The sequence below is a fragment of the Mytilus edulis genome, chromosome 7, assembly GCF_963676685.1.
Source record: "Mytilus edulis chromosome 7, xbMytEdul2.2, whole genome shotgun sequence".
Classification (NCBI taxonomy): domain Eukaryota; kingdom Metazoa; phylum Mollusca; class Bivalvia; order Mytilida; family Mytilidae; genus Mytilus; species Mytilus edulis.
Genome location: NC_092350.1, coordinates 13,558,737 through 13,569,862, shown reverse-complemented (window position 1 = coordinate 13,569,862; position 11,126 = coordinate 13,558,737). Strand labels below are relative to the sequence as shown.

Sequence of the window (11,126 nt, the reverse complement as noted above, 5' to 3'; positions counted from 1 at the left end):
ATTGAGTTCCATATTTGTGGTAATTCCAATGTAAAAGTACCTACGGTTTTGTCAAGATGATGACAATGTAAAAACTTCTATTCAAATCATAGGACATGTGTCTAGTTATACAAGTATCACGTAGATCACGTAGACGCACTAATGTTGGTCGGAATTATACGTAGCTCATACCAAAAGAGCTTCCACAAACTTGAACGGGAAACGTGGGAAAGAATATTTTTAAAGAATTTCCAGATTGAATAAAACATAAATAAAGCAAAACAAATCAGAAAATTTTGAGCTACATGTTATTATAAATTCACTATAAATAGGAAAGGGAAGAAATCAAGGGTTTTTGATTAGTTTTAAACAAATGTCCCATATCAATTTGTGACACGTGTTTAACACATTGTTATCATATGATACCTTATTCTATCACATGTTGTTGTATAAAGATATATAAATATTAAATATTAAATCATCACATTTTAAAATAATTTGTTTATAATGAAATTGATTTTATTTTTCACGGCAACATTTGTGTCGGCTTCTTTGGCTGTAGTTGATCTAAATGGTCAATGGAATCAGTGGAAAACTGACTTTGACAAATATTACAGTACTTCAGAAGATGAAGCTAACAAGCGTGCCGTGTGGGAGATGAACCTGGAATATGTTAATGCACACAACAATGATGTACAGTCAGAATTCAGATTGGCAATGAACGAATTTGCTGACCAGGTGGGTTTTTATGTTATTGTATTTAAAATGTGAACCGTACATAGAAGAAACAATAACCCCAAAACGACATCCTCTGATAGTAATATTCATAAATTGTCTTTGTACGGGGACAACATAGCATTTTTTTATTTTCATCTTTAGAACTAAAGAACTAAACTCCGGACACTATTAACAAAAAAGTGTCAGCAAATTTTGATCTTCATAAGATATTACTAGTATGTATGATTAAAACGCATATTGGCATTGATATAGTGATGATTAACTTGTTGGTGACATTTGAATTATGATGTGTCGGGAGGGGGGCTTTGAAACTCCAAAAATTATACTGAATCTATTGGTTAGCTACATAAATTTAAAAATAAGTTTTCAAAAAAGGCAGTTTTAATTGAGAAAAAATAAATAAAATTGCAAGTGAATGATCGAGTCTCTATTTTTTCTAACTCAAAGTCAAAAAGAAGATGTACTTAGTATTTCATATTCTTCGCTTATTAGTTCAATTTCTTCAAGATTGGTACCTGTTTAATTTTCAATTATGATGATTGCACATTATTGTGTATAAAAACGCGTTCCGGCGTTCTTTTTTTACTATCTCGGGTCAGTTGTTGGCGGTGATTGCTGTCTGTCATGATGTTCAAGTTTTCGTTTGTTATTTTGGCATAGGTCGCACTGTTGATTTTTCTTCTTTTAATCTTTTCACATTGGGTTTACTCGTATGTGGGTCCTTTATAGCTGACTATAACCGTATAGTCAGCTATAAAGGACCCACATACGAGTAGACGTATGTTTTTTGTTTAATGTTGATTAGCATGTCATGTAATGCATACATAGCAGGAGACGCTTATCCAGTACCCAGTTTTTTTCCATGTAGAGTTCATGTGATTCCTTTAGTTTTAGTTTGTGTTTTTTTACCTTATTTTTATCACTTCGACAGATTTCCGTAAACTAATCACTCATCGTGAGAAAAAAAATATGCTTTAATTTGATCATCATTAAACTACTGTCGACTAATTTTATATCCAAGCCAGTCGGATCATTTGGTGTCAGCATGATGAGTTTAATTATCTCATTGGAAATCACACCACATATTCTTTTTTATATGTCATAATTACTTGATTTATCATTACAGGAATCACCAAAACGTCCGCATATTAAAACTAATTCTGAAAGAGAGTATGAAGAGATTGAACACAATTGGACTTTTTTACCGTCTACTTTTGATTGGAGAACAAAAGGTGCAATAGGTCCTGTGCAAAATCAAGGGCAGCTGGGACAAGTACTTTCAATTGCAGCACTAGGTGATATTCTTGAAAATTTTACGCTACTATCTATATTCTATATCCATATCACTGTGTGCTATTTAAAATCTAGTGCATTTTAAATTTGATTTGATTTGATTTGATTTGACATTTTTAAAAACAAGTGAAAAAGTGTTAAGTACAATTGAAAAGGGGTAAATATAGATGGAATGCATCTTTAAAACATTTTAAAATCTAAATCTTCAACTTGATTTGAAGAAAAATCCCAAAACAACTCTACACTTAACATTTTTATTCTATATCCATATCACTGTCATCTTCGCTAGCCAAGGGTTACGATCCACTCCCGTTCTCTTTCAAGAGAACGGGAGTGGATCGTAACCCTTGGCTAGCGAAGATGTATCACTGTCTGCTACCTAAAATCTAGTGCATTTTAAAAAATGTTTTGTTTCTCTCTTAAGTGTAGAGTTGTTTTGGGGATTTTTCTTCAAATCAAGTTGCGTGATTTTGCGTTTATTAGATGTATTATGTCTTTAAACAAGGAGTATTTTTTCTCATCCTACTTTTTTATTTATTTCGAAAAGCTCAGACAAAGTATTTATATTCAGGGGAGCTAAAGATTTAGATTTTAAAATGTTTTAAAGATGCATTCCATCTATATTTACCCCTATTCAATTGTACTTAACACTTTTTCACTTGTTTTTAAAAATGTCAAATCAACTCAAATCAAATTTAAAATGCACTAGATTTTAAGTAGCACACAGTGATATGTATATAGAATAAAAATGTCATTTTGAAACCTGAAAAAAAATATGCACTAATGTAACAATAGCCTGCGTGCAATTGATAGAATATAATTCACCAAATGTTATAGTACTGAACATGCCGAAGAATTAAACTGTTTTTCCTTTTTTAACACAGAAATTATGGAAAGCTATGAATTTATAAAAAATAGACGTTCGATTCCATTAAGCTTACAAGAAGTGGTGGACTGCTGTACCCATGGGTCTGAGTTGGTGACACCAGTGTTTAACTGTATACATAATATAGGTGGTCTGTGTTCAATGGCAGATTATCCAATGCATGGTTCTGCTGGACAGTGCAGAAACACAAGCTGTACGTCCGTTGTACGGGTATGTTATTCCCTATCATGTATACTAGTATTCAATAGTTCAAACAATTCATAAGTTTTGCATTTTTTTTAAAATAGTATAAATAAGAGACAAGAATTTCTTTCATTGCATGCCACGTTTTACTACAATGTTAAGATATCAATTAATATCATAGATGTTTGCTAATTCTAAAATAAAAACTTTATAAATTTACTTAGTTAAAAAATATAAAGTTTGTCTTAGAACTTCTTTACATAACTGTTCTATATTTTTTTTCGATTTCAGAATATGGGCACAATGGCTGTTGCAGAAGGAAACGAAGACCAATTACAGATAGCCGTGTTACACTTTCCAGTAATGGCAGTTATTGATGCTAGTCTTCAGTCATTTCAGTTGTATCGAGCTGGGGTCTACGATGAACCAAAGTGCAGTTCAACAAAACTTGATCATGCGGTTCAGATCGTCGGATATGGTTCTGAAGGTGGAAAAGATTATTGGATCGTCAAAAATAGCTGGGGTATGTTTTTTGTAGGCTTACAGATTACAGAATGTTGGGCCATGAACACAAAATTAAATGGGATAAGAAACAAAGAGAAAAAAAGGTCTGAAAATAGATAACAGAGAACTACGGAATACAAGGAAATAAAGAAAATGCATTAATGGTCATTTATAAAATAAATGTAGGTTCCCCTTTCCAGAGGCTCATATTTATAAGCAAGTGCATCAAACGGATGTAGATATTTGTATATTCGTCATATTCTGACTATTTACAATAAAGAATCTTCTCAAATTATTTCATGTAACTGATGTCTCACGCTATTCCGGTAAAATTTACAATATCATCAAAAATATCATATCAACACTGATTTTTTTTTAAGAAAAAGGCCCTGAATTTTATTTCAATTGTCATTCTCTTTTAAAAAATCGAAACACAGCAGTGATGTAAAGCAGCAAAATAGTGAAACAGAGTATAATCTTGTATGTTTTAGGTGTAAACTGGGGAATGCAAGGTTACATACTAATGAGAAGAAATAAGAATAACCAATGTGGTATTGCCTCTGACGCCACCTATCCTGTATAACCGATGTGGTATTGCCTCTGACGCCACCTATCCTGTATAAACACTAAAGCATTACCTCTGACGCCACCTATCCTGTCTAACAAATACTATAATGTGGGAAAGCCTTTGGTTTCAGCTATCCTGGCTGTTGGTTAACACATACTGGTAGCTTTTTCTAATATGTTATCATCATTCAAATAAAACTGATAGTAGCAATGTTTTTTATTAATAAAAAAAATAGGGAATGTGTCAATGGGACACAGATGGTGCCTCCACTTGCATATCATATAAAGTTACAAAGGGGGCAAAATTGTAAAAGGGCACAACTCTAGAACGGTTGAAGTGACACCACCAAAAATCACACTTGATCTGTAGTTTGTGGCAATAAGCATTGTGTATAAGTTTTGATAACATTTGGTTGAGTCAAACCAAGAGTTATTTATAGAAGGGAAACAAAAAAAATCATTTGTAAAGTGGCACAACTCTAGAACGTTAAAAGGGACGCTACCACAATTCAAACATGATCTGTGTTTTGTGGTAATAAGCATTTTGTATGAGTTTTATAACATTTGGCTGAAGCAATTAAAGTAAGAGAACAGAACGGAAACCAACTTTGGGACATACTTACATACAGACAAGGGTAAACTTAATGCTCCTCCCGTTCCGTGGGGGCATAAAAATCAAAAAGTGCACAAGAGGCTAGCAAATAGCTTTACTTGCTTAAATATGTACCACCTACGACATTGCAAAGTTTAATAACATAATTAATGTCAATACCAACTTCAAGACTAACATGACTAATCTAGAGAGAGTTCCGGTGGTAAATACAATAGAACAGACACCAAGAACTACATAGAGGAGATCACATTAATAAGATAAAAGCAACTGTCAAGAATAGTTGGGTTTGATCCTTAATCTAAGAAACAGTCCAAAGTAAGTAAGTACAGCCAGTACCAGTATGGTTACTGTTCCAGTATCAAATAATTTTCTAGGCATGATACTACATGGTAACATTACTATCAAATGCTGCAATTGAAAAATACAGGTTTCATTAGAGGGCTTTCAGAGACGCAACCTTTACTCGATTTTGCATTTGTAAATGCTGAATAACAAGAACTGTTGGGACTTTGTTTCTGATTTCATATGAAACTCAATGACAAAGTTGATAGCACCTGGCACACTGGATAAACAGTAATCCAGAATGCTCAGAAACCAGTTGGGAAGAAAATATATAAGTATACACACAAACTTATACCACCAAAATGAGGTTTAAAAGGAGTCAATTAGCATATTTAGAAAGTGTTGTTTTGGATGGATGACTTTTTAATTAGTAAATGTTGGCATTGAACTAGCTTTCAGAAGCTGTGAGTCAACTCAGATCATTGTGTGTCTTTAGTCTTTTGATGGTTTTTGATTTTTGATTTAGCTTTGTGTCGATCTAATGAGTGTAGTCAATTTAAACTGATTTTTACAGTTTGATCTTATGTTGAGCTGTAACAGACTGTCCTATATTTGGGGTAAATAACATGTTGAACCCAGTTCATTTTGTATACGCCTGTTCCAAAACAGGAGCCACTTATTCAGTTATCATTTTTTTTTAATTGTATCTCATATTTGTTTTTTTTTATATCAATCAGGCCATTGCTTTTCTAGGCTGAACTGTTTAAATTTGTCACTTTTGGCCTTTTGCATTACTATGTAGTGCAGGTTAAACCGTTTATCTCATTGTTCAAGGCTGCATAACAACCTATTGTTTCTATCATGGTCATATTGTCCCTTGTGGATAGTTGCCTCAATAGGAATCAATTCATGGTTTTATTTGTATACACCTGGAAAAAAAGTATTGCAACACTTCTATTGAAAACAATGTGAAATGACATGATTGTAGAATGTGTATAATTTGTTTTTTACCAAATACTTTTGATCTGTTTATGGTTTAAAATTTAATTTGTGTTATTTATTGACATTCAAAAGTTCTGAATGAGTTTAATGCATAAAAGTCTGTATTTATTGCAGATCCAATGTTTGGGAAAAAAATAGTCCTGCAATATTTTCATTTTTTGTGAAAAGCGTGAAAAACTATTTCAGTGCAGCTGTTTTGTCATAACCATAAGCATTAATATAGGTTGAAAAGTAAGTCTATACCATGTATTCAATTTTAAAACATAAACAGATCAAAAGTATTTGGTAGAACCCAAATCATACACATTCTACAATCATGTCATTTTACATTGTTTTCAATGGAAGTGTTGCAATACTTTTTTTCCAGGTGTATATGTCGTGTGCAAGTTGCGATTTTGTACAGGTTATAACATGTACAAAAATATTGTACATGTTATAACTTGTATAATGCAAAAATACAAGTAACAACATGTACAAAAGTACCTCGTACATGTTATAACCTGTACAAAATATTGCTTAAAAATGGTTTTAACTTGTAAAAAATTGAAAAATAAGGATATGTTTCTATTATTGCAACAGATGTTATGACCTCAATAATATTTTCATAACGTTTTTATTATTCCTTCATGATAGTGTGTTTTGTCCTTTTTTGGTACAGTTAATGTCAAGGGGTCGGTATTACGAAGCATTCCTGACTTGTCATAAGATATATCTTAGAACATGTTTTATGATCCTCTTATGACTATCTATGGACATATCTTGATTTGATGAATTATAATTGTGAGTGTCCACTTCATAGTTCACACTAAAAGACAGAAGAGGATAGCCAGGACAGATGTGTCTACAAATAAAATTGGGAATGGAAATGGGGTATGTGTCTAAAAGACAACAACCAGACCATGGAGCAGACGACATCCAAAGGACACAAATACATGCTTTCAAAGTAGAGGATATATATTTAAAACATCAAAATGACATCAGCCTCATGCAATGATCTTATAGTTTATATAAAAAAAATAATTATAAATTTACATGCTGAAGGTAAAAAATGTTGAAGAGTAGATCCAAAGATATTGATAATGAAGCGTGGTCCGGAGAAAACCATTTCAGCTCTCTCTTGCTTTTACAGAGTAAGCATATAAGACATTATTTTAGTCTTTGCATGCTATAAAACGAGAGGGAGGAGTATTACCCAAATTTTTAAGGCATCATTCTTAAATTTTTTGGAAGAATTAAATTACTAGTATCTAATGTAATTGTCATTGAGGAAATGCAAGCTTTTAGTAAATAGTGTCACACTTATTTAAGCCATGATGGACTATATAAAACATACAATTACATGAAAACACACTTTGCCAACATAAGTCATAAAACATATATTTCTGAAACTTTGTGATCATTGTCCTCTACAGAAAAACACACGTTCTGGCCTATTTATTGTTGTTCTTTATGCATTGGTGAATTTAAATGTATATTTTATTTCATTAAGATTAATCATAAATTTTGTACAAGTTAAAACCATTTTTAAGCAATATTTTGTACAGGTTATAACATGTATGAGGTACTTTTGTACATGTTATAACTTGTATTTATGCATTTTACAAGTTATAACATGTACACTATTTTTGTACATATTATAACCTGTACAAAATCGCAACTTGTACACGACATATATATTGTATGATGAGAAATTCCCTCTTTTGAACTTTTCCAGACATAATTTACTTTGAGAGAAATTGAATTTCTTAATCCATTTTCAAATATTCAATAGTACAATACCATTGTGACAACTGTAACCTTGTCTAAGCTCTGATCATGCAACTTTTGTATATATAAATAACATATGTACTGCTTTTATGCATTGGTCTAAACTCTGATAAGAGAAAGAGATGCTTCTGCATATTTATCAATACTACAAACAAATCGAAGACTTTTATTGAAAAATATATATAACAAAGCACTTTTTAAATGATAATAAGCACTTACATGATGTAACAATCTTTAACGCACAAAAACTTCATAAAACACAGAGCAATAATTTCAACAGATCTTTCAAACATATCGTCTTTTTTCAATTCTTTTACCCTTCACTCATTTCAATTTTACAACATTCATTATCAACTAAATGATAAACATCTCCCAAATCTTGACTCTGTGTAATACATGTAAGTGGGATTCTATGTACATGATGTATTGTATTATTCTGTTGGCTTTATTCATTGATATTACATACTCAATTAAAAAAGTTATGATTTTTAATCAAGAATATGTTATAACTTGGGATGTTAGGAAATTTGCAGAAGGTCATTGAAAATACATTTTTGGTTCTAAAATAAATTTGATCAATAGGATGTTGTTTTCTAAATTATTGTATTCATTTCCAGAGAAAGACTTACAAATACTTCAGATTTATTGCTGCTGAAAAAAACAGCATTTTTCTTATATTTAAATCTTTTTAGCATAGATCTGTGTACCTTGAAAAGAGTTTTAATTTAGAAAAATTGGGAATAGCTTCTTTCTTAACACATCTTTTTAAGCAGAAATCTGTACTGGTATATTTTGAAAATTTTAATTTAGATATTCTCAATGGGCTTGAATCAATTGTCACGAAATGTGTTGATAAGCCTTACAGGAATTATGATACTACTGATGCATAACATTAAAATACTATTGAGGTCTGCTTTATATGAAAAAGAAAAATGCACATTACATGTTTGGCTATCAATTAAAATTAGGAGTTTGTTATCCAAAAATCATGCATGATGAATACACAAAGAAAATTACATCCTTCCTCATTGTTTTAATGTTCACAATACGTTTTACATTGTCTACCAAGTTTAAAGATTTGACAGCAATGCTGTATGAATGATTTCAGCACTGTTACTACATCATGAAATATAAATGAAATAAAACTAATCATGCAGTTGTTATGTGATTTTGAAACAAGGCTAGAACAGCATTTGTCTCTAAATTAAAATTTGTTTATGTGCATTTTTTTTTTTTTTAGATTTAGTTATATTCAGTTAAACTTTCAAAGTAATGTAACAGTTACTTTTCAATGGTTCCTAAAGTAAATTCATAGTTGTATGGAAAAAAATTAATAGAATAAGGCCATAGTTGTTTTTTTATTTGTTTTGCGTCCGCGTGCGGGTAGGTTTTAGGCCAATTTGTGTCAAAAACAAACACAAACTTTTTTTTGTTCGTCAGTAGAAAATCCGTATTTTCCAGGTTTTTCCAGCCGTGTTTTTGTGTATTCTTATACTCAAATCTATTTTGCGCTTTAAATAACAAGTACGCTCCTTATTTAAAGCGTTTAAGCGATCTTGACTTCGATACATGTGACAGCAGAAATGGCCAGTATAAATGTGCCGGCGAGCGAGATCGTTTGTGTTTCACTTTTCAAAGATAAAAGGATCGTTCTGGCTCAATATGCCTTTCCGCTCGCCGGCACAGAAACTTTTTCTTAGATTCTAGAGAGCCTTTACGTAGCCAGCATAAGAGACACGTTAAATTCAAGATTCAATGAACCTATCACCATAGGGGATAAAACTCTGATAAAATGTTATGTTTCATCTAGCTCTATATAATAGTTCTTATGTTAAGTTTTTATTTATTTGTTTTAAATTTTGTTTTAAGAATTGTTTTCAATTAATAAAACATTTGAATGTATCAGAGCTTTTATTTAATATTAAGATTCACTAAATTTGATATTGAAAAGATCAACCAATTTCACTGTAATGGTTCTTCCTTGGTACATGTCTTACAGTAGGCGTTCCTTACTTGCTTGAAGCAAGAGTTACCTCCCATTTGCACAGTAATCTTATTTTATAATTGAAATAAATTTTTATACTTTTTTAAATGAAAAATAGTAGTTTTTGCAAATATTTCTAATAAATTTCTTTAAATGATATCTACTGTCTGATAAGATAGGATAAATTAGTATGTACATTTTTAATTCCACAAGATATTAAGATATAAAACATAATTTCATTAGTTTATTTTCTGAAAAAAAAGTACGCAGAACAAAATATTAATATATTGACAAAAAGTTTACATAAAGTATTCCAATTATAGGAAGATAACTCTGCAAATGGGAGATAATTCATGCTTAAAGCATTATTGATTTGATACAGGGAATTATTGATTATACATAGGTTTTAATACAACATGACACATCTCAGATCAAAACATGTCTCTTCTCAAAGGCTTCAGTATAAATGGGAAATGTTTGAAATACCAAGGCCATTTCTCAGAATATAGTCATATCAAGTTTGTACATTGCTAAATTTCCTGTTTGTCATGTTTGCTCTTTCACTTAGATATGACAGTATTGATCTAAAGTCACTGTTAATCAGTCCAGAACTTAAGCAGACTCTTGGGTTATTTTCTTTGTGTGTGTTTTTTTTCCTTGCTGTCTGGTAGGTTTTCTCAGAATCAGTTGACGCAAAACAAAGAAAAAAACAGACACGGCCTAAGTTCATATAAAACACTGGATATCTTGGAATTCATAAATTGTATCATAAAATTTAGTCCATTTAGTCTTTGCCACTATAAAACATGTTTTTGATTACAAAAAACAGATTTAAGTTTGCCCTTTAAGTATCATAGATATAAGATGCTATATGGTTCTCTTTCAGATGCTGTCTGAAATGATTTGATATGGATGTCATGTTATTTATAATTCAACAACAACAAAAAAATGCAATTCTAAAATAACCTGTGTACCAGCCGGTTATTTACAATTTGAGGGGAAATTACTGGCCTTTCTATACAATATAAGTATTTTGTCCATTTTCATGCTTTACAAATATAAATCCAAATATAGCCAATTCATACACAAACTAATACTCAGTAATTATAACCAGAAAACATTTTAAAATTTCAAAATAAAAAAGAGAGACACATATTTATACAACCTGAAAACTTTTTCTTTCACATGCAGTGAAAATCTTGTTTACTGTCCTAGTTTATGAACTATAAGATGAAAACAAACACCCTTGTTAATGAAAATGAAATAATGTAATCATATTAAAAATTGCTACAACTGTACATTACACCTTGGCAGAAAAACATGTTTAC

The 11,126-nt window shown here is 31.1% G+C and overlaps 1 protein-coding gene across 1 annotated transcript; it reads left to right on the top strand.

Annotated features, from left to right (window-relative positions):
- The first annotated feature begins 405 nt into the window (after positions 1-405).
- LOC139529978 (digestive cysteine proteinase 1-like) lies at positions 406-4,361 on the top strand. Its single transcript, XM_071325980.1, has 5 exons — positions 406-717; positions 1,844-2,012; positions 2,895-3,106; positions 3,371-3,602; positions 4,075-4,361. Exons 1-5 carry the CDS (start codon positions 487-489, stop codon positions 4,164-4,166), a joined length of 936 nt encoding a protein of 311 aa, XP_071182081.1. The 5' UTR covers positions 406-486; the 3' UTR covers positions 4,167-4,361.
- Positions 4,362-11,126: the final 6,765 nt, after the last annotated feature.

Coding starts and splice junctions, on each gene's coding strand:
- LOC139529978 (XM_071325980.1), top strand. CDS start 487: ATGAAATTGATTTTATTTTTCACGGCAACATTTGTGTCGGCTTCTTTG. Junction 718..1,843: donor TGAACGAATTTGCTGACCAG/GTGGGTTTTTAT, acceptor TTATCATTACAG/GAATCACCAAAACGTCCGCA. Junction 3,107..3,370: donor GCTGTACGTCCGTTGTACGG/GTATGTTATTCC, acceptor TTTCGATTTCAG/AATATGGGCACAATGGCTGT.